The sequence below is a fragment of the Coloeus monedula genome (assembly GCF_965178545.1).
Source record: "Coloeus monedula genome assembly, chromosome: 8".
Classification (NCBI taxonomy): Eukaryota; Metazoa; Chordata; class Aves; order Passeriformes; family Corvidae; genus Coloeus; species Coloeus monedula.
The window spans coordinates 23,273,491-23,298,062 of NC_138788.1; the positions used below are offsets into that span (position 1 = coordinate 23,273,491).

Genomic DNA, 24,572 nt, shown 5'->3' on the forward strand with positions numbered 1-24,572 from the left:
TCCTGTTTTCAGTATGACTCTGTATTGACTTGCTTGTTGTACTTCTTAGAGAGGCAGTTACTTCAGATTTGTTTGTTACACTTTAATTAATTTATAACTGTAAGTTTTGTGTGATGGGTACAGTAATAGCAACATTATAGTATGTTTTGATGCTGTCCTGAAAGTGTGAGATAAGACAGGTATGTACCTGTAATAGATAAACTGAATTTTATTCTTGGATTCCTCTAATGCTGGGATTCCTGACACCCAGTAAAAACTGAGCTTGTTTTCAATGTGGAATAGGTTTGTGGAGTAGTTTCTTATGATTGTCTGAAATTCCCATTGGATTCTACAGGGAATGTCTTCAGGATATTATACTACACACAGACTAGATTTAAAGCTTAGAGAGAAGACTTAATTAGTTTTAAGATCCCACATGACTTTATTGTAGGATTAGAAGTCTGAGTGCTCCTGTATTTTTTTGATAACAGTTATTTACATCAACTCACATGAGCCACCAGCACAGCTTAGAAGACCCAGATAAGAAGTTGCCAGGAACTCCTCCTCCAGCATGTGCCCTCTTTTTACACCCAGTAATCTTTCACCAGCTTTTTACACATGCACCTTTTGCACATTTCTTCCCTCACACTGTTAACTCTCTCCCCCAACACCTGCATTTTCATTTTCCCTCCTCAATTTTTCTTTTTTAAAACATTTCTTCTCCTGTCCTTCCCCCACAACCCCTGCATTATCTTCTCATCTCAGGAGGACAAAGAATCAAGTTGCTTCCTCACCTGGTTCCTTTTTGTCATCTGTTTTTCTGGCTTCCCACCAGAAGAAGAAAGGGAGCTGCTGGTTGGGTAATTGCCATCCACTGGAACCAGTAAGGCACAGTACGCTGACAATTGGAGCAAGTAAGAGTCAGCCTGGAGAGGAAACAAGCTCTAGTGGTTGGGGACAGCGTGGAAGCTATTGCTTTTTGTTTGCACACACATTTTAAATAAACTGCTCTTCACAGTGGCCAACGATTCATACCCCTTGCTAAACCCCAGATGGGGGAAACCTTTCTTTCTCAGCATCGAGCAGGTTCTTAGGCCACAAATGACCTTTGAGTGTCTACATTTCTGGATGATTCACATAAAACATTTTAAGAAAAAATTGATCTTCTTTGAGAAGCTGCTGCTCACATCATTGAACTGCTGGTCCTGGCACACTGGTTGTAGTAGTGCACCCCAAATTTGAAGTGTAACACACCACTGCTCATTTTTGCACATGCAAAAAGAAAGCCTGCAGCTTCCTAGCCGTTACTTCAGAGGCAAATAAACAGGGAAGGATCCAAGTTACACTTGTGGCTCCTTATAGGTAATTTACCTTTCACCTCAGCTGAGAGAAAAAAAGAGTCACATGCAAACCTTTCTAGGCCTTTTATACGTAACTGTTCTTCACACAAAACCTAAATTCACTGTGCATTGCAGATTACTACATATAAATTTAGTTGTATCCATGTGTTCTGGTTTTCGGTTGGAGCTGACCTCTCCTTTTCCCAAGCCCTTCTTGGGAGTCAGCCTTATGCACAGAACTCGTCTGAACTTTCAGTGTTTTCCAGAGATCACCTGAACATTTCCTAACTCAGGATGACCATGCCTCAGGGTAAGCTGGCACCAAGGCTTCACCATCTGATAAAAATCCAATGGAAACATGACTTCAGGACAGCAACAGAAAAATAAGTTTTCTGAGAGTTGAGTTCAACAGTTATATATATTAGAGCTGTTATTGTTACAACTTCATTTAATAATTTTGTGATAAAGCTGGATTTTCTGTATTGTGTTTTTCTTCAAAATTTCACACTCAGGGCAGTGGGAAACCAACCCTATCTGGCTTTTTATGCTCTGTGATACAACAACAGCTATTTCTAGGTTTGCTGAGAACATACACAAAAGAGACCAGCAAGATTTTATGACCTTTTTGTAGAACTGTGAAATAAATAGAAGTATTGTGTTTTATTTATACAATATTCCGTTAAAAAACAAGAAACATTTTATTTCATTTCATTCTCCACCATGTGGATTTAATTAGCAATTAAATAGTACAGATGTGAATATACAGTGATGAATCAAGTGTGGAATTTGAGATAAATGTCAGCTGGAGTTTGTAAAGTATTATGTGGGCTTAGCTCTGACTTATTCCATTAGGAACAATAGGGTGGAAAGCCTTGTCCTAAATTATAAATAAATAAATAAGCAAACAAACAAACAAAACTATGTCTATTTCCATACAGTCCTCTCAAAACCACTTGTGGAAAGATCCTGTCTAAGAATATTCCCTGAAGAGAGAAATTCAGCATAGGTAGGAAAGTGATGTTTATTTTGTCAGATAACAGGAATTACTCCACCTGATTGTTTGCACCTCAACTCTCCAAGGGTCCTGCAGGAACTGACAAGGGCTGGTAAGAGCTACTGCTGATCCTAACTCCTTATGCCACAACATTTCTTCTTCACTGAGCTCCCCAGTGCACCAGCTTTTCAGCTCTCCAGTCTGAAGTAACAAAGGATTGACTGTAGGGTCACTGCAATCCTAAATAACAAACCACAAAACAAAAATACAAAGGACAAATGTTTGCTACTCTTTATTCACTTTATGAATACTGCATACATAGTATAAAAAAGCCCCAAACAAATACTTGTAATATCAGTCTGTAATTCTTGGGTCCCTGCTGGAGAATACCAGGAAGGGTGGTTTTGTATTGATTTTTTAAAGGATCTAGCACTATAGTAGCCCATATTGCAGATCTTTCTTGCTTCCAAATAAAGAAGTCTAGATAAAGATTCTCATCTTACAGCTTGGGAAAAAAAAAAGAAAGGCAAGTGAAGGAACAAATGCCTTTTCTTAACATTTAGTGTTCAGTTCCACCACCAGTTTATATTGACAGAGCTTCATTCCTGCGACCACATGAATGAAGCTCACCATCAGATTTAATGGCAAATACAATTTAATGGGAAATATAAAGCTGCTGTGAAAATGAGAAAACTATTTACTTTGTACAATGAACAAAGCCAAAGTTGTTCTACCAGTTGCACAGGCAATGAAGCATTTGCAGTATGAATTTATATCCATGGAGTCCTTTGACTAGGAGAACTGTGTGCATGTGTTACAAAACAGGAGTTACAAGATATTCCAAACTTTTCAATTCAAGTTCTTATTTAGTACAGGACCATGAATTCAGAAATCTGAGTTTTATGCTACCACTGAAAGGCAAAAAAACTTTGTGGGTTTTGGCTACGAACACTTTTTTTCCCCCAGTTTTCTACTCTATACCTACACCCTCTTGCTCTCTTGCTTGATGCTTGACAGCTTTGCTTTTGAGGCAGTGTCTTAACCGTATGACTTAAGTAGCTTGCATTCAATTGTTTATTTTAATGTAATGGTCTACCTTTATCCTTATTTATTGTGATGCCTTTTAAAGTATTACTTTATTAAAATGCAATATTAATGAAAAATGTAGGTATTTTAATTTACCTAACTATTATAGTAATACTATTTTCCATCCTATGGAATAATTTCTTTATCCACAATAGGAGCTGTTGGTGCTTCTGTGCAGCGCTGGCATAAATTCAGTTACTGTTTGTTGTAGTACCTTTGTGAGAGCCACAGGCAGTTCAGGAGACTGTTCAATACATGACTCTTAAAAGGACCTCACCTGAAGAAGTTATCCTTCTGATTACACTGCTCTGCTGTAAGAAGAAACTAGTAAAAAACAGAACTGTGGAGTAAGACAGATATGACTGACAAACAAGGACGTGCAAGTATATAGGCACCAGAGCCCTTGGCTAATCGAGACAGGTAAGGTGACATACACGACCTACCTTCCTTGGGATTTGTTCCTGAGAAACTGGTTAAATTTACCTACAGTAGCTATTCTGAAACATAGGTAACCTAAGGGATCAGGAGAAAAATATACAATCAGGCTGAGACATTCGAATTACTGAAGAGGAAGTTTGGCATTTAGAATATTCAAACTCCACTTGCTTACATGTTCTTAGCAATCTGGTAAAAAATTCTGCTGTGAAAAACAATGCAACTAGGTCAGTTCAGTGGATGATTGCAATGCTGCAGTGATTGTTTGCAATAATTCAAACTTCTGTTTTAAATTAAGGGATGAACTGGACATAACTTTGCTTCATTCATTTCTAAGTATTTTTCCTATAATTTCAGTGTTTACCTGATAGTGCAGTGTTTTATTATGCATCTGGAAACCACATACATTTTAAAGAACTGGGAAACAAAAAACAACCACAATAACTCAGAAAGTTCTTTGTTTTAAAGGGTTGTTTGTGTCAGGGTTCCAATTTCACTAAAAGGAAGGACTACTTTAATTCCATGTGTACAGAGACATTGTCTCCAACTACACTTAACAAATACAGCCTAATAAATTTAAAGAACCAAACATCAGTAGAAGCTAATCTTACAATAGAGACTGGTTCTCTACTACTGAAATTTTCATGTAACTAATTTGCCTAGAACAAAATTGGTCCACATACAAAATAAAATGGGTAAATGTAATTCTAAGCTGAGCAAACACTGTCCTTTTTATTCAGTTCCAGTTGTAGTGGTCTCTTGGTGCTAAATCATAATGTGATCTCTCTTCCTCTTCACGTCCACAATCTAGTGGCAGACCATAATTGTAATCAACTGTTACAACTGGTAATCTTTTACTTTGTTCCATGTTTCTGGTAGTTTCACCCTGAAAAGGCTTTCTTTCATAGTCTATTGAACTATCTTCCTGGTGCATGGATGAAGATGAGTGCATTGTTCGTGAGGAGTATGGTGCAAATCTGTTTTTTCCTCTATTAAATTCCTCTGAGGGATGCATTCTCCTATTGTCTTCAGGACAATTCGGTCGATTACTGTAAGAACAAATAAGAACAGTGAAATTCTTAGAAATAAAACAGTTGATTTACTGTTGATGGCCACCACTAGAAATTAACTGTTCTAACATTGGAAGAACAATTCAAAACCTCATTCTTGTTTTTACCCCCTGAAATGAAAATCCTCTCTACGGATGTTGCAAACTTGTTTGTATTAATTTTCTAATTCTAGTGATTAAAATTACAGCTCTTTACAGTAAGTAATTCTACTAGAGGAAGTTTTGTCTCAAGTGCTGTTTACAATTAAAATTACCTGTTTACTGAGGATATCTTTACCTAGGGGATGTTTTTTCCTAAGTCCATGTTTTCATTTTTGTGTATAATATGTAACAATAGCTCTCTAGTACATAGTCTCAACAGGCAATAATATACTTAGGAAAATATTTTAATTATTAATTTTTCTGCAATAGAAGACTCACTCTCCTATAAAATACATGTGGAAGGATCTAAAAATGTATATACATTAGGTTAGGGTGGGTTTTAGGTAGTCCTGGCAGAGTCGCCAGAAACTTATGGCTTTTGGGACTGCCTAAAACAGAAGCCAGACAAAATTAAGAGAATAAAAAGTGGTTATATTTATTGAAGGGCCTTCAGGTACATTTAGGGCAGACCCTACACCCTACACCCAAAGAATGGATGATGGGTCATGGGTTTTCATACTTTTATAAGTTTGGTCCATTTGCATACTGGGGGTTAATCTTCCAGTTACAGCTTCAGGTAATTAAGTCATGTACCCCAAGTTTGCTCCACCCTCAACTCACTTTTGTTTTCATTTCTGGGGGCCTGAGACAGTAAGGTGCCCTTGATTACCAGGCCTAGAGAGGAATTGTTTTGTTTGACCAAAATGGGAAAACAGTAGCTAACACTCTATGTGGATTTTAGAGTTATACACTAAAGAATTGCAGGATTACAAATATATGAAAAATATAAAAGCTAAAATCCTAAGGCATCAATAGATATATTGGCTTCAATTCTCTTTACTCTCAAATACCTTCCTTACTTGGTAAAGTAAGTGGTGTATAAACCCAATTCAAAACAATCTTTAAAATTTTTAAATCTTCTCCCTAACTGAACCATAGATTCACTTAGACTGGAAAGGATCTCTAGAAATACCTAAGGCCACCTCAAACTAAGTCTCATTAGATGAGTTTGTACAGGGGCTATGTCCATTCTTAAAGAATGTGGGATGGTGGCTCTGGGCAACCCATTTCAGTGTCTGAGCATCCTGCACAGTACAACTCCTTAGCTCGTTGTACACAGCACCTAAGATTTAAGTATAGCATCTGTACTTTGCTTTTTTGCTTACTGGTAGTTGATTTTCATATTATGTAGTTCATTAGCTTGAACTACGCTTGTAATGTCAACGATTGTATCAGGGATTCACACAATAATCACACTCAAAACTCAGTATTAATGGACCACAAATTAGTCACATTATTTGCTCAGTGCTTGGACTCAATGGGTTAAACTGCATTTAAGCAAAAATATTAACACAGATTTTTATGCTGTGCAGTTAATTTATATTTTTTAGCTAGGAAACTGGGGGAGTAACACTACAATGGTAAGTCAGAAAACAATGTATGCTATCTGATGCTTACCTGTAATTTCTGTTAAAGTCATCATTATCAGACCCATAATCTCTGTGAAGTGAAGGAGATGAGGAGAAATGAGGTTCTGGTATATTTTCATGGGAAGAAAAGGTTCTGAAAAAAACCAAGAGAATTGCATGTTAAGAAGACTGCCAACAGTTTTAAGACTAGGAAAAAAAATACACATCAAATGAAATAAACATATTTCTTCTTTTAGTAACACTTAAAATTTTAATAATAACGGTAATAACTGTATTAATACCTCAAAATCATATGCTTCATTTTAATAACATCCTCTGTTTTAGCCTACAATGGAAGAAATTAAATCAAACTTAACTAGTCCAATAAATCTGAAATACATTCTGAAATATTAAAAATATTTTGAAATATGTCAGAACCCAACAGGTTTACTAGTAAGTGATACATGTATTTGTGAGATTATAATTCAAGTTCTGAAGCAAACAGATTTCTAACAAATTATTAACTCAAGGAATAAACAAAGGCAAATCAAACTTCCTTGTAGCATTCCCATTTATCTGTGTTTGGCTGACGGGATAAATAACATTTTATATCCTCTTCTGTCCAGAGGACAGCTTTTTAAGTGTAAGTTTCTATACAAAACAAAGTGGGACAAGAGTTCTGTTTCAAGCTGACTAAAAGGTAAAGGAAACACATACTTTAAAAAAGCACAACCTTCTAATTTAGGAAACATTGGCTTTCGAAGTTGCAACACTCCAGCTTACAGCAAACTCTTCCGTAAGTCAAACCAAGAAAAGTTAATGAACTGATCATTTATATATTAAAAGGATGATTAATTGATTTTAAAATAATTTACTTTTAAAAATACTTAATTTGCAATTTAAGTTAAAACTGGTGAGATTTACACTTTTATTCTGTAATTCTGTTCTTACAGCTCAAGGATGCTTTTACCTGTCTGAACACCATTCACGTGGCAAGTCATTGTGACCTGGATGATCACGAAAAGGTCTTGGCCTTTGTCCATGCCCTTTATTACCATAATCAAAATCTTTTAATTGAGTCTGTTCCTGTAAGCCATCATAAGGCTGAGAGTTATGAAAAGGTCTGCACCGTTGTCCAGGACCTTTATTATCATAATCTTTCAGTTGCATCTCTGTTTTTAAGTCATTGCGAGGCTGGTGATCATTAAAAGGTCTCAACCTCTGCCCCTGACCCCTCTTAACAAATTCAAAATCTCCCAATTGCATCTGTGTCTGCAAGTCATCATGTGACCCATAGTCACGGAAGGATCTTAGTCTTTGGCCAGGACCTCTGCTGGCAGAATCCAATTCTTTTAACTGCATTTGAGTCTGAAATTCATCACGAGATTGGTGGTCATGGAACAGTTTTCGTCTCTGGCCACGGCCCCTGCTACCGAAATCAAAACCCTTTGACTGCCTGTCTTCCTGCAAATCATTAGGAGATGGATGATCAGGAAAAGATCTCTGCCTTTGTTCATGGCCTCTGCTGAAGTCAAGAGACTGTCTGTCTGCTTGCAAATCATCATGAAACTGGTGTCCATGAAAAGGTCTCAAACTTTGTCCATGTCCCTTGTTACTGAAGTCTAGGTCCTTCAGCTGCGTGTCTTCTTGATAATCATCATAAAACTGGTGATCAGTAAAGGTTCTTTGTCTTTGTTCTGGTCCCCTGTTGTAGTCCCAATTTCTCATCTGCACTGATGTTCTCAATTCATCCTGAGTTTGATGGTCATGAAATGGTCTTCGTCTTTGTCCAGGACCCTTATTAATGAAGTCAAAATCGCGCAACTGCATCTGTCCTTGCAAGTCATTGTGAGGGTGGTCATCATAAATTCTTAATCTTTTCCCAGACCTGTTAAGAAGTATTGAGTAGCATACTTAGAAGTGCTACAAGTCATTAATGAAAACAATTCCTTTTTAACCAAGAATTTATATGAAAGACATTGCAAGTATGAAGGTATCAAAACTACTAATAATCCAAACTGTATGTAAGATTATAAAACCTTCAGTGTTAAAGCAGAAGCTGTTACAAACATTCAGTTGTAATTCTATAGTACTTGTAAACAAGCAAAAACAGTGATTCAAAATTAATTAAAAATAACTGCAGATTATTGTAGAATAATAAAGAAGGACAGGCAAAGTAAAACCGAATTTTCCTAAGTGAACTAATTACTTACAGACTTTTAACAGCATACATTCCCTTTCTTTCCCTTATCTTGTCACTGTTTTGTCAAATTCTGTAAATACATTTTACATGAGTAGGCTACATTAATAAAATCTCTTTGGGGTATCTATAGTATTTTCAGTAAGAAGCAATTTTTTTCCCTTGTGGTCCTTTTTTTTTGGTTTTGTTTTTAATTCCATGTTTCAGCCTATTACCCTTGAAAATCTTCATTTGGGAAACGCTCTACAGATCCTTCCATTGCATGTGGTGGTGGGATAATATCTTCATCTGCGTCCCATACATCCATTCCAAGGTTACTAAGAGCGAAAAAAAACGATCTCACATAAGCTTCCTTTTTTAAAACATACTATTGACAGAGAAAAAACCCACCCCCATAAAATTCTTCAGTTCTGAATGACAGAAATTTTTTGTTAAGTAAAACTTACAGACAACTTAGAAAATGTTGATCTTGTAAATTTATTTTAAAAATCTGACATGAGTCTAACTTAATCCTGCACAGATTATGAAACAATGATAGGAGCAAAACAAAGGGCCTTCATAATCTAAAAAGAAACAAATCACTCAGATATTAATTTTAAAATCAATTTACTGCTCCAGGGCACCATTGGCACAAATACCTCAGGACGACGTAAAGGTTGGCTACTCTTAGGAAAAGGTGATGATAAGTATAGCATTCTTAAACATCAGGAATACAACTACTATGAACAGAGGGGACAAGAAAAATCTTCCATGTTCCCATGGTTTTTTATTCTTAAAATCGTTCTACTATTTTTTTTAATATCTTGTTCTACAGTGCCAACAACAGCAGGTAGATCACACAGCTTATAAAGACATCTCTGCAGTGACTTCTTTCAGCCTCTGAGAGAACACATCAATACACTCGTCACAGTATGATAAAAGCACAACAGCGTTCAGTAGTAGCTGTCAGATTGAAAGAGCTTTCGAACCATATACATTGAAAAGATGAACAAAGTACACTGCACTTCATGTTATTCATCTGAGAATACACAAACAACTACACATATATTTACAATCTATGTGTAGTTTCATATTCAAGGTTTAAGAGGGAATAATTTTTGCTTAGGACTGGAAGTGAACTTTTAAAAAATGCTAGGAGACACACTGTAAAATCTTAAGCATGCAACTAAAAGCTTTTGTTTACCTTCGCATTGGTTGTGTCCGGAGATCTGTGAGATACACAAGGCCATCCATGCGATGACCTCTGGCATCGCCAAAAGCTAAAACAAAACCCATACAGTCTAATGAAATGTGCTCAAAACGACCAAGAAAATGTGAAAGGCAAGTTTCTGTTCCCCATGAGATGCTGAATTTGAAAAAATTCCAACTCGGTATTAAGTATTTCAGCAAGCTGGCATCATTGCAGCATTTTTTTTAAAAACCCCTGAAACTAGAAGTGGTAGCAAACTATGACTGAAAAGTCTATCAAGAAAAAAAAAAAAAAAAATTAAGCAGCTAAAACATACTCCTCCTATGCTGTCAATTTGCTATTGCTCAAGTCCTGCCTGGAATAGAATCAACAGTCAGATAAAATCTTCTACATAAGCCAGCACATGAAATTACTGAAAAGATACTAAAATAGAATTGTAGTATTTGTGAGTTTTTAGTAATTGTGAAGTACAACCTGACATGTGCCTTAGTTCTAACTATATACATACCTTGAATTGCTGCCTCTGGATCCCAGCCTTCAACATCTATAAGATACCTGAAGAAAAACATGACTATATTATTGTCCCAAAGGGAATACAGAGTAATATAAGGATGCTACTTTTTTGTGAACAATGATTTCTGTTTTCATACAGCCTTACCTACATATAAGGTAGCCAGTTCTATTAATTCCATTAGTACAGTGAACGCCAATGAGTTTCTCTATCAAAAAAGGAAAGAGTCTTTAATAGTTCAGAAAGTGAAATTAATAGAAAGTTAGCACAATACAAGAAAAAAAAAATCTCTGCCTTTCTAGCAAGGTCATGATAAATAATGCTTGCTATTTACAAATTCTACTGTCACGCCTGTAAAACAGACACATCCAGATGAGACATATGTCCTCTCTATGCTGGATCTCTAGCAGCTGTTAGATCACTACTTCCAAACTTGTGACGGCTGAGATTGACTCTGCAGAATGTAGAAAAAAAAAGAGTGATGCCAGGTAAAGCACCTGGCCTCAGCCACTGCAGTAACAGGAGAAAAAGAATAAAATATGCGTTTGAAAGCAAATCTCAACAAGCATATGTAGAACTGAGGAACTCAACTAACACATAATGCACCTAGAAGTATGAAATGCCTAGGAGTATAAAATACATGGAGAAAAAAAGGACCAGTAATCTTTACAGAAATATTTTCTTTTTAAAAAAGATTATACTAATTGGCCAAAGGCTAAAAAGCAGAATAACTTACTATTGCTAGGGTGTTTCAAATGACAGATTTCCAACAGAAATAGGGAAACTCTAACACAATCATGCAAGGCACTGGTAAACCCCCACCAGACTATTTATATTCATATTGAAATGTAATGAAAAAAAATCAATTTCAATATGTATAGAAAGGGTGGCATACTATGATGGTCATAAAAGAAGGAAGCTTGTCTTATTTAGTCTGTAAAACCAAATCTGAGATGCTGAATGTAATAGTGGGGACAGAGAACAATGATACTTAAAAGGCAAAGCTGGTATAAGAATAAATGTATAACTGATTAAGAGTTTTAATCTAGATTTTAGAAGAAAAATTATCATCATCAGAAGAAAAAAGTTTTGGCAGAGGCAATACTCACAGACGGTCTTTGAAACAGGATGTTGATAAACTTTTGAATTACATAAAATATAACTGAGACAAAATATAACTGTTTGCCACAGATCAGGACAATCAAATTGCCACGTAAGTTCATTACAAGTTGATGTCCTAACAACTCAAACACTAAAAAAACCCCCCTTCTTGGGAAGTATTTGTAAAAAATGAAAAATTATATTTATTTATCATTTATATATTATATTTTATATATTTATTTATATAATTCATATATTAGAGGGATAATCTAAAATGGAGGCCAAATTATGAGGAGTAAAGTTCTCCCAAGTCAGAAGTTACATAGGCTCTGCCAGAATGCTCTTATGAGCTGTAACTGCAGGTGAACATCCAGTAACAAATCAAGAACTGATTCTCTCAAGATCAGATTCAGATACAGACTATTCTTTATCACACAATAAAGCAACAGATCAAAACCAGGAGAACACTAATAATCACCAGGTAATTTCCTTAAGCCCAAAAAGAGCAAAGGAAGAATTTACAAACTAACTTCCTGAGCAAGGACAAAGTCTTTTTCTTATACTTTTTAATTTTCCCAGTAGTTCTAATTCAGGCTCTCATACCTGAAATTTAGGTCAGAACTTTTTCACAAAATACTTGACCACCCACAGCAAGACCCTGTTATGCTTTGCAGTAAAACCTGTATGCACTTGGACAATTACTATCACTATTTTCTCAAAGAGAATGCCAAAGGAACCACAGCAAATATCATGAAAAGGCCTGAAAGAATGGTCCACCATTACTGGATAAACAAACAAGTAACAGCTGCCTACAAAGAATCGCTACCAAAAGAAGTGAGAACTTAAAAGCTACAAACACACTGTGGCAAAATACACACTAATTTATTTTCACAAAAAAGCACCTTATCCAATCTTAGCAAAAACTGTCCTGTTGCACAGACACTGAAACAGCAGCACAGCCACACTGTGGAAACACTGACACTGGGTCTGTAATCAGATTTTCAAGAATTGTTCAGATCTGAGGGCAATAATGGACTCGTAAGTCAAAAAAACACTATGTCAGACTAAATGGACTGAAACTGCTGACACATATCAGTACCCAGTGCCATCAGAGACCCAGTGCTATTTAAAACATCCATCAAGGGCTGGCAGCTACAACACTCAGCTGATGGTAAACAATTTGGGTCAGACAGATGAAGGCCTTGTTGCAGTTACTTGGACACGTAACACAAATGTAACACTATTGGGAAGGGCATTTAAGTTAGCAGTCATTTTTAAAAAAATATGTTTTGTTTGAAAAAAAAGATACGTAGTGGTTTGCATACTGGATCTTATTATGCTAATAAAGTGGAAAGTGCTGTAGAAAGTCTAAGATCCCTGGCGTCATAAATTTTATTGAATATTGAAATTAGTAAATGACACAGTTAGTACTGAAATAAATTTTTGGTGAGGGATTTTCTTTTACATCCTAGGATGCTGATATTTACCATTTCCTGCATTTTCCCAAAGGAATTTTCTGACCCACTTTTTGAACTGTAGGATAGTAGCATTATCAGGGACTTCAAGTCCAACAGTATAAAGTTTCTTATACTGCACACTTTTAGGTAAATCCTAACAACAAAAAGAAAAAAACAATGGTAAAAATTACTGAAGTCTTGCAACAATGAGAAACCTTAAGCAGTATCTAACATAATGACAATGTAAACCAGTAGTTCAAATCCCGAATAAAAACTGAAAACAATCTTGACACAATTGTATACAGATACACTCTCAGAAACTACCAGTAACATTTCTACATTACAGACCATCTCAAACAAGGTTCCTACATAAGATACATAAGATTTATTTATCCCTGCTAATAAGGCTGCACATTAACTAAGGGAGCTGATTCTTGTTATTCCATTCTAACCCATTTTACAATCATTATCAGTATTTGTCCCTCCTACCCACAACATATAATCACATATTCACTCCCTTAATGCTTAGAGCCCATGTGCATTCAAAGATTTGCGTTGTTATAACACTGCCATTTATTCTCCTTTTCAACAGGAGGCTGATTAATCACAATTGTTTGGACCATACAGCTAAAAATTTTTAAATTGATAAAGTAGTTTAAAAATGTAGACCATCTTAGTGGATTCCACTGAGGATCAATAAAAAGAACCACCTAGGAATAAATGAGAATATCTTCAGGACACAGGGTGTAACTATTCTGCATCTTTTGTGCAGTGCCTGGCACTGAAGTCTTTGTCCATTACTGAGTTGGCATAACACAAACAAGCCACAAATGTAACTAGCTGGGAGAATGAGTTAATTCCTCCGTGATAAAACATTTATTTTCTATTGGAGACACAAAATTAGTCTAGATGGCTTATGTGTCTATTCCAATCCAAGGTAAGCAAATGTGTAAATTTAAAATGTAAGTTGCAGTAACTATTTACATTTTTATTAGGCTTTTGTTACCTTAACTTCATAGTATCGTGTGGTATATGTTAAATCAATAATTAATCCAAGCTCCACATTTAGGGCTTTCATTGCAGCAATTAAGTCTTTTGGTGTAAATTTCTGGGTTGGGGTAAGCCTCTGGTTAATTGCCTACAAAGAAAATGGAAAAGAAATATTTTCTTTTTATGTTCTAATAACAAGACATTTGTAATATTCATCTGTTTCAATTAGTACTAGGAAACATCAATATTTAAAAGGGAGAATTTAATTATCAGAACCACATCCATATATTATACAGGTAAGAGGAACCAAAAAGAAAGCAAAAATTTATGTATTCCTATTCAGATGAAAATGCAAGACAATGTGAGCATTTCTGCTTGTAAAATGTTAACAAACATTATTAAAACGAGCTCTGATTTGATAGACACAAAAATTCTGAAAAATGCAGCATGTATGTATGTATTTTTATGTAACTAAAGACACTAAAAAGCAAAACACTACAGTCTACTTCCCCCAAACAAATTTTGTCCTGCACAGTAACTCAAAACTAAAAGTGTATTTCACATAAAATATTAGAAGTTGTGATACAAGAGTTCATTTCTAAAGGTTTGACTTTCTTCCCACAAATGTTATACAGACATTTTTATCCCTGCTTCATCTCTTGACAGTGTACTTGCATGTCATTTAGCACTGGGAAATATTAAGTAAGACTAAATATCGTGACTAAGAAAGCTGTGTGTTGGTGGATAATGAATAATTCATTTCATTTGACAAACAGTGAGAAAAATGTTTACTCACCCTATTGTAGCTGTGTTTTTTGAAATGTGTTCTTCACTTTAGGTATGAAAATGCCTCACATACTCAAGACTGGATTTTCTCTGAATAGTGCACTTGTCCATTGTGAGAGCCTTTTGACACAGGCTCAGCCAGAACCAATAAAGACAGTGGCAAAAGATGCAGCAGCCTCAACCACCTGTCAGTTCCTTCATCAACAAGAAATTCAAGCAGACTGGACTCAGAACTATTGGAAAGGAAGGCAGCCACAGACCACATACTTCTTAGAACCACAGATGCTATAGGGTAACTAACCATTCCTGGTTTTGACTGTACAGATTATAATGTAAAATACTAGCAAGCTCTTGTCTCAAGTCCGGAAACAGAGACAGGAAACCAAAGTAAAGAATAAACAGCAGGGCAGTCATATCAAAGCTGGTATGTGATTAGGAAGCTTGAGCTGAAAGGAGGAGGATAGAAAGCATGTAATAAAGTATTCAGTCCTATGTATTTCAGACACCAGTGCACTGCTGACAAAAGTGGAGGTTGTAGAAGTTTAAACAAAATGAACATGAGTCAGTTAGGTCACTGCTACTCAGCAGAAACTCTTAGTAAAATCTGAAACTGAACTTAACAACTTTGAGGTGACAAAGATGAATCTGCAAAAGGTCTACAGTAAAATATTAAAGAATTTTTACTATGTGACATGACACAAACTGAGGAGGAATGTAATTTACAAAAATAAGGTATCTCCAAATGTATTGTTTGATTGAGTAGACAGTTAAATCTGTTATGAAACACTATGGTTCGAAAGGCTCATTGGAATTTTCTGAAAAACTCCTGCTGAGTATTCAGTAGTTTAGGTGTTTAATAGGGCTTTGAGAACGTGAGAATCAATTCTAAAAATCCTCCTAATGGCATGGGAAAGAACTTGCCCAATTCTCACTACACTGCAGTGCTACTGCTAGCATTATAATGGTGATGTGAAAGGAAAGACAGAAAATCCTTCCAAGTAAACTTATGATCTTTACTAACAGCACATCTTCTAAGACAATAACCCTTCTATCTTCAAATACTGAAAGTGTGTTTTCTCCCTTTGGGCAAAAATCACCAATTGTCAATTTCCCAGTACATAGCAAAGAAGTAAACTGCTGCATATTTAAGAGGTCTGTTCCACCAATTTAATAAATAATAGGACTTCTGACAAACTATAACCAATCAGGTCTTCAGCATTTTCACACAGATTTACTGACCACCTCTGCAAAGACATCACAGTCTAGCCAGCTACACATTTTATGTGTATTCTGCCACAAACTCTATCACCTTCAAGCACACGGTCTCTGGCAGACTTGTCATTTCTCTGTCTTGCATAGTTGAGACTGAACAAACTGAAGGGATAGAAATGATACAGATTTTGCATATTTGGGTATCAGACTCTATGTCTGGCCAAAACAGCTTCCCAGAACAGAGATCTGTGCCCCAGGGAGATCAGTAGGACAGGAAACGAGCAACATGCTGATGTGGAGTAGTCTTTGTGACAAGAGCTAGGAAACCAGTTATAAATCTACTGGATTTTATAGTCACAGCTTGATTTGTTGACTGGCAGTCTTGGTGGAAAGGCACACAACTGCTGTACAATCCATCCACATCTTGGAGAACATGACCAATGTTAAGCATGAGAGCCTTGGTGTCCAAGGAACCAAACCATCATCCTAAAGCTGTAAAAGCAGCTGCAGGAAGCAAATCCTGCAAGCATTTCACTTCAGTGATTGCTAATAAAACTGAACTGAATGGTGACTGAAAACATAATGGGTACTAATATACCCAAAGAACCAAATTTTTTATGTATGAATACTAGAGAGCAATCTGTAGACAAAAGCTTAGACAGAACATTTCCCTTTAGCTGCTATGGTTACACCAAGCCACTGTATTTTAAAAATGCTTAGAAACTTTTATTTCCTCTGTATCTAAAGCAAGGACTTGTAGAAGTTAATTTATGCAGCACTTGTCCCATTAGCCCTTCTGTATAAATTAACACTTATTTGCCCAATGCCTCCAAAAAGGCATAGGCACCAAAGAACTCAACAGTCTCAACAAGACAACCTCCACATCTTTTAGAATCGAAGAATTTAAAGATTTCACTCAGTGTATATAATATCTTAGGATGGCTCTTCATGTTATTAAGACTCTAAAGGAAATACTAATAAAAATACTTTACAATTAATTAATTATTACTTTTAATTAATAGAAGAAATCTATGAAGACTTCTTTTTTAGCTATACTATATTCCACCAGATCACTGAAGCTTTTCGCTTATGAAATTGGCAATCTGGATCTGTAATTTTAAAAGTTCTGCAGTGGCTGGTATTCTTCAATGAGTGCTTAATTTCCATAAAATTATACTTTGGCTTACATTGCCTGGATTGTTATTCATATCATAACCCCTTCTATATGATTTTCTTAAAACAGCCATGAAAAGATGTTAAATAAGATTATGAATTTAGGCCACTTAACAGTGATCAAATTAATTATGCTGATTGATTAGAAGCTTGATTATTTGTAAAGATAAATAAAGAGAGTAACATCAAATATAAACAAAAATAAGAAAAATATGAAAAATATAGAATATTATTTTTAAAAGCCAGATGGCTGAAAGGGCTAAATCTGAAAAAACTATTTTTTAAAAAACTTCCTTGAAATTTGCATGTATAGTCATGCTATTCTTCATTACTTGAGCAGTTTATCTAATACAGCCAATTTGCAGTTACTTTATTATACATACCCCTTTTAAAGGTACTTTGAACGCAATAAATCTTGTTCCTGGTATAGGCTGTCCAACTGGTGTCAAACTCCGCCATCTGTAAGGAAAGAAATATTAATTTTTAAATATTTTCAAGTTACATGATTCAACAGAAGACACCCGCAGTACCAAGCACATAAAACTTGCTGTTATCATACAGTATAATTAGGTCCCCAAATCTGCAATTATTCCATGAATTGGTTTCAAAGTATCACCAGGACATTTGAAAAGAGTCTTCTTCCTTCCTTCCTTCTTCAACTTCCAAGAAATTCCTCTCCTCAAAATGGCAGGATAACATATACAAACAAGTAGCACCAATTTAAAGCAAAGCAGATGTGTAAGGTTCAACACGTTAAAATGTACTGTTGTAGTTGGTGGACATTTTTCAACCTGACTGAATCAAACACCTTAAAAAAGCTGCCACATGCACACATCAATCATTTAGTTGACAATGAAATGCAAAGTTTACTTCCATTAACAATACAAATCATCTGTATTTTCCAAAAATGTTTCCTTTGTAACATGCTTCTTTTTCAAAGAAACACTCTTGATTGAACTTTCTCTCAACATTTTGAAAAATACAGAGGATATTCCATCACACCACAACCTAGCACAAATCACCAATACGAAGACTTGTTACAACACTCAAAACACTTGTAATTCTAAAACCACAAAGAACTGGTATGCACAAGTTCTACACTGTACTGAAAAAGCTCTTGATCTATAATATTTCAGAGATTTCAATTTTTTAAAAAGGATGAAAAGCATTATCTGAAGAGGAAAACAAGTTCATCAGCAGATCAATTTTACCTTCAAAGAGGTAACTTACTAAATATAGAACTATTAATTTTTCTTCTGCAAGTGCCAATTATCTCTATGACCTACCAAGGTGCAGCTGAATGACTTAAAATCTACACAGGCTTTTTGCATTTTTGGCTAATACCTCAACTATTAAAATACAAAACATTTCCACTAGATTCTTTAACACTGGTGTCCATTCCCTTGCAATTTTCTGAATTAATGCTTAAATACTCCCTTTGAAGGGAGCAGCCAACAGCTTCTAGATTCCTTTCTGGTGTTCATCAAACTACACCATTTATGAAATAAACACAATACTAGATTTTAAAATATTCTAACCACTGAGTACTTTGCTTTGTTCGCAATTCCCGTATCAGACCGTAACAAAAACTAGAAGTTGGCTGGGAAAATTCTCAATGACACACCTATAATTATATTTGTCATAGTATATAAATAACAACATCAACATTCACAGATGCTTGAAACTAACAGCGGAAACACAAAGCACAGTGACCAAAGTGTATTTGATATTAACCAATCATGTAACAATCTACTACATCCATGTATTTAACACTAATTTATCTCTGTAATCTTCATCATGGGGCAAAGAACAGATCAAGGCTCACAGTGTAGACATATAGGTGCTTAGTTTAATGGACAACAAATGAAGCAACAAAGGAGTAATAACTCATCATTAGGAAGGCTGTTGCAAACAGTTGGTCTGTAGAAGACATACAAGGTGAGCAGGTGTAAGGGCAAGCTAGAGATGAGATCACTGAGAGCTGTTTCAAATAAAACCTTTTACTAAATGATAGATTTTTGCAGGACTTCGTATCTCCTAACTGCAATGAGGGAACAGAAACAGTCCTCTGCAAGTAAATAACATGTATTATCTAAGTGTTACAATGATAGTCTTCTCAAGTGAATTTTCAAGTTTGTAAACTTTGGAGTCTGGTAGCTTTATGCTTGCTGTAAAATATGAAAACAAAAATCTGAGACTATGTTCCATTTACTTCTATATAAGAGATGTAAATTTTACATGAATCCATTAAGATCAGAAATTCAGTGCTGTTTTAGCCTGCTTTCTCTTGGAAAACTATGAGTGGAAATAAACCATAATTATCATAGGAGCGTTTAGAAGTGAAAAAGAGATGATCAAAAAAGGGCTTTAAATCTTATTTTAATTAGCAATGTAAAAAAGGCTTTGCAAAAATTCTGAACTTTTTTTCATATTAGGGGATTGACAGAACAATACCCCAGGATTACCCAGTTTGTTGTCAGACGTTAATAAACTTGGGTTTTTATTCTCTTGTATTGAAAGCCATTTAAATCCTCCCAGAAAAAAAATCTGCACAATCAGCAAAAAACTCAAAAGCTGCTGACAGCTCTATGGTAGAAAATGAGCAGAAGTCACTTTTCATCAAAAATATAAAGGGTATGTGTTCCATGTTATCTTTAAAATGGTATTTAAAAAGGAAACTTCAGCATACTGCTGCAGAACTAAAAATAAAACCAGCAGATTGAAACTAACCAAAGATTAGCTAAGGAAATAAATTCAGATTTGTTCTGTTGTCAACAAAGGAACATGGTTGGCAATCAAAAATGGCCTGGACTAAGGAAAGTCGAACTCTTAAGAGAGTAAGTATAGATAAAGGCAGAAATTATCAAAGACGAGCTGCAGGTGGTCACATAAACAGGAATTACAGGAGCAAAGACTTAACTAAGCATTTTAACAAGTAAGAATGAGACTTGTGACACTTGATTTGTACCCTGCTTGAACTTAAGTGGAAGGAAGAAAGGCAGGAGTCAGAGGTGTTATCACAAGACTTGGCACCATCATCACCCCCGTACCAGTGACTAAGAGCTAACAGAGGCTTGAATGAAAAACAAGCTGGCATGAAGTTGCTGATTATGGATTACATCCACCTGAATATTTTATCTGCTTTGGTTAAAACTTTTATTAGAGCCAGATGTGGAACACACGTTTTCTTCATAACCTAAGTTTAACACTACTGTTAAGGTCATATGGAAGCTTTAATTTCCAGTAAAATTTTCTGGTTTAGAACTGATTCAGAGTAAGATTTACCTCAACAACTACTGAAATACTGTCACCTCTAGCAAGATTGTTCAGAAAATACTACATGGAACCTCTTCTTTTTTTTGGCTACTGATACTGCATGATATACATGCAGCCTTATTTTCCAAGTGACTTCCATACCTCTTTAGACACCAGATTCAAAACTGTTAAGAAACACTAATACAAATAAAGTATCACCCTTCTCTCCCACTCATTGTTGAACATGTACAATCCCTTATGCTACAGTATTTAATATTCCTGTCTAAATGAAAATGCTGATGCTTTAAGTCTGGACAGGAAAAATTCAATTAAAGAAGCATATTTACAGTGCATAAAAAATAATTCAGCTTTGCCGTTCGAACAAAAAGATCCCACTCAGTATTATTTTACACTATTCAAGGGAAACATGCCAGAAGGTGACATTTCTGCAGATGCTTTTCAGAACTGAACTGGACTTTATGTAATTATACCCATGGCAGGATTTTGGATGCTGAAGCACAAATGTGTACTAATCTGTAAAAACATCAGAGTATTTTATGACTTGTTATGCAGCTTGGACTCTCTGGTTCTCCACTAAACATCATAATGTAAAACTACTGAAGGATAAAACCATTTCAGACACTGTGAAGAATCAGAACTTGACTCCATGTGGAAACTGCAGTGCAAGGGGTCACTTGAATCCCTCTTTTACACTGCTATCTCATTTTGCTACAAAATTACTTCAGCAGCACTACTTTGTAGGTTTGAGACCTCAATGGACACTGTACACTATAGCTGTGCTTCAAGACATTACTGGGAAAATAGAGAAATACTCTTTATCATAGAATGGCTTGGGTTGGAATAAGCCTTAAGCATCATCTAGTTCCAACTCTCCTGCCACAGGCAAGGACACCTTCCATGAAACCAGGTTGCTCAAAGACCCATCCAATCCAGCCTTGAAAACACTTGCAGGGAAGGGCACCCAGAACTTCTCTGGGCAACCCATTCCTGTGCATCACCGTCCTTATAGTGAAAAATTTCTTCTTTACATCTATGTAAACCTCTTCCAGTTTAATGTCATTACCCCTTGTCCTAAAACAAAGTTCACTATTTCTTGTTTAGTTGCCCTATTCCTACTTACTAACTTCACCAAAACCTCCAATTTAGTGTATCACTTGTATTAGCATAATGAAATTTGGATTAAAAGTGTTAAGAATTGATGCACTAACAGAAAGACAATCTTAAAAGATGCCTATATATAGTGTCACTTTCCTTATCTCTTGCTGTACCGTTAGACCGAAAGAGTTACTGGTAGACGTACTGCTTTACAACATGGTGATTGAGGTTGTACTTCCACAGTCTGCACCGTCTGGACTTGTCCTTATGCTGCAGTGTACCATACTTTCACTTCTGCCAACAACTGTTTCTGGGGCCACTAAATTGCACGTGCAGGATCATAGACTCAAATTAGTTTTCCTTAAGTCCCTTCCAGGGACTTCTATGTTTTTCTGGCTTACTGAATTGACAGTGAAGAACAACCGCTGTGCAAGCAAAAGGGTGACATCCGTATCCTGCTGCATGAGCCTGAGGGGCTGACAAGGCCTTAAACTTCTCTACTGCCAAATCCCCGTTCCTGTGGATGTCTAGCTTGATTTCTCAGCAGTATAAAAATTAAGTATCTGGAGGAGTTGAAAGCACTTCAGTATCAGGCTCTTTGTCAGAAGGCAATACCAACTTTTTAACCAAGTACTTGACAGTAGCTGTTTCTGTCCTTGAAAGGTATTAGCTTCCAATTGTAGAAGTCAAAAGTACAGTCCACTGATTATTCCATACTTAAGAAATCCACATAGCCTGAAAGCTTCTCTAGTTCAAATGCAGGGGGTGGGATAAGAATGGAGAAATGAGCACCTGATTCTCAAAGTTGTAGTAACAATTTCCAAGGATGAAGAAAACAAGGAGAGGTAGTTCTTTTTGGATTTCTGAATCACTACTTACAAAACCAACCCACTTTAGCTCTTTTATCCAACATTTAACTGAAATTTCATCAAAATTTTCAGAGAAAGACATACTTAAAACAGCTTTTTTTTTAAGAAGTTTTATTCTAATTTTAATCCCAGAGTTTGTCAGCTAGTAAAAAAAACTTCAGCTTATTTTTTAAATTCTGTTCATCTTTTGTTTCTACTTACTGCGTTTAGACCAACAAATATTACAGGAATGCATGTTTTTTTTGTATCTTATTGCTCCTAAGAATGCTCTTCCTAAACCTACTTAACACTCCTGCTGAAACCAGCATAACGTAATTATTTCCTCAAATAGTGCATAAACTGCAAGTTATTGCCCCATTACAGTGTGCCTTTATATCTCAGCATACCCTCCTATCCAAAAAGTTTGTATTGATGTCATCAGCAACACATGGGTTAAAACTTTTGACTTGGCCTTCTTTTTTTGTGCTTTATTAGAGCTGAAGAATAGAACTTTATCTGTTTTAAATTATGTCATTCTGTGGTCCACATATGTACTCCCAATCAAGTCATCAGAAAGCCTGTATCGTGCATTTGCGTGAATTTGGGATTATTTTTACTGATACAACATTTCTGTTGTCCTCTTGTTAGAAACAAAAACATGGGATTTTTCTGGATCTGAATTCACAAAAATATTCTTTGATCTTATGCATGCAACCACCTGCTTCCATCTTATCAACTCTTCCTCCATTCCTAGTAGCAAACATGTGAGAAGTCAGAAGTACAGACTACTCTCCCATTTCTCCAAAAACATACACTTGGGGGTAAAAAGATTAGGAAGAAGGAACTGTGTGTGGTTGATGAAGAAGTGTTCACAGACAGGTTGGAGCATTATACTCACCTGGGGGATGAGTGGCTGTGCTGTTCCTGTCTTGGAGAAAATACCTACCTTACCTGTCTGTAGGTGGTGAAGATGCTTGAGGCAAGAAAACGCCTGGGGCAGTCAGTGCCCCTTCTCTGTGGGATGCCCGCTCCTGCCTCTTGCTTAGTGAGGGATACTTACCCATCAGGGATAGTATTCTTCTTTACCATGCTGAAAGCAGGAGCAGGCAGAGCAGGAGGCAGCGGTGAAAGTGGGCACTGCAGCAAAGGAGAGAGAACCGCGCGGTTAACACGGTGCTAATCTCTTTCTCCATCAGTGGGCCTTTTCACAGGGCTGAGTCTCAAGTAAAACAAATCAAGCAGCCATCTGGGGCTTGAAGTTCTGCATCTTGCAAGTTAGCCTATTTCTCCACTGCTACAGCACGACAAGAGGGAAAGACAACTCACCTCTCCTCTCCAGGTGACCACAAAACAGAGAGAGGAGAGGCGGCGGATTTCTCTCTAACTCTGGCAGCAGCGCTGCAGGCACGAAGATCTTCCTGGCAGTCCCTTTTGTCCCACTCCTGCGGCTCGAGCGGTCTATTCCGCCCTTGCGCTCCCAGTTAGAACACGTCTCAAGGAGAAGAACCTCCGGGCAGCTGCAAGAGGCGAGGCCGGCACCTCAGCGGTGGAAGGACGACCACCTGCCACCCCCTAACCTAGACGGGTCCGATCCCGGCGGACCCCGAGCGCCCACCGACCTCGGGGGAGGGGGAAGGGGGGGGCCGGGCGGAGGGGCGTGGGGAGCGGCCCCCATACCCCCCCCCGCTCCTCAGATGACGCTGATGAGGCTGCCCCTCACAGCCGCATGTCCCCGGGGCAGGACCGGCTGCGGTGCCGACCCAGGGCTCAACGGCGGCGGAGCTCGGGGCAGGGACAAACAGAGACCGGGGCGGTGGGAGGTCGCGGCCCGGCTGCGGGGGGCGGGCAGGCAGCTGTCGAAGGAGGCGGGCGGGCTGTGAGGGGAAGGGCGCGGGCTGCAGACGGTGACAGGGAAAAGCCCGTGCGGCGGCAGGGCGGGGCGGGGAGGAGCGGGGCTGCGGGCGGCCCGTACCCGGACAGGATTTCCCTGGCGGAGGAAGGAAAGGCTGGTGCGACACAGAACCTTCCCGAAAGAGCCGCGACTGCGCCTGCGCGGCGGCGGCGGCGGGCGGGGCGGGGCGGGGCAGGGCAGGGAGGGGCGCGGAGCGCGGGGAGCGCGGCTGCGCCTGCGCGGCCGCCGAGGCGGCGGGGGCGGGGCCCGCGCGTCCGGGGGCCAATGGGGCGAGGGGCGGTGGCGGTTCCGGTTCCGCGCGTGCGCGGTGCGGGGGCGCGCCGAGCGGCCGGGACGGGACAGTTTCGGCATCCCGGGAGTGCCGCATCT

General features: G+C 37.5%; 1 protein-coding gene across 3 annotated transcripts; it reads right to left on the bottom strand.

Moving 5' to 3' along the window:
• Nucleotides 1-2,454: 2,454 nt before the first annotated feature.
• On the bottom strand, nucleotides 2,455-24,311 carry LOC309575451 (uncharacterized protein). 3 transcript variants are annotated; one of them, XM_082285876.1, is made up of 13 exons: nucleotides 24,264-24,311; nucleotides 23,618-23,808; nucleotides 23,352-23,428; nucleotides 17,456-17,531; nucleotides 13,918-14,049; nucleotides 12,942-13,065; nucleotides 10,501-10,561; nucleotides 10,351-10,397; nucleotides 9,837-9,912; nucleotides 8,869-8,970; nucleotides 7,424-8,341; nucleotides 6,503-6,607; nucleotides 2,455-4,883 (listed from the first exon to the last, which is right to left on the bottom strand). In XM_082285876.1, the coding sequence occupies exons 3-13, from the start codon at nucleotides 23,378-23,380 to the stop codon at nucleotides 4,571-4,573; spliced, it is 1,983 nt and encodes a 660-aa protein (XP_082142002.1). In that variant the 5' UTR covers nucleotides 23,381-23,428; nucleotides 23,618-23,808; nucleotides 24,264-24,311; the 3' UTR covers nucleotides 2,455-4,570. The 3 variants fall into 3 exon arrangements, with proteins under 3 accessions (XP_082142002.1, XP_082142003.1, XP_082142004.1); XM_082285877.1 differs by lacking the exons at nucleotides 23,352-23,428; nucleotides 24,264-24,311 and having other exon boundaries at nucleotides 23,618-24,097; XM_082285878.1 differs by lacking the exons at nucleotides 12,942-13,065; nucleotides 13,918-14,049; nucleotides 24,264-24,311 and having other exon boundaries at nucleotides 23,618-24,097.
• Nucleotides 24,312-24,572: the final 261 nt, after the last annotated feature.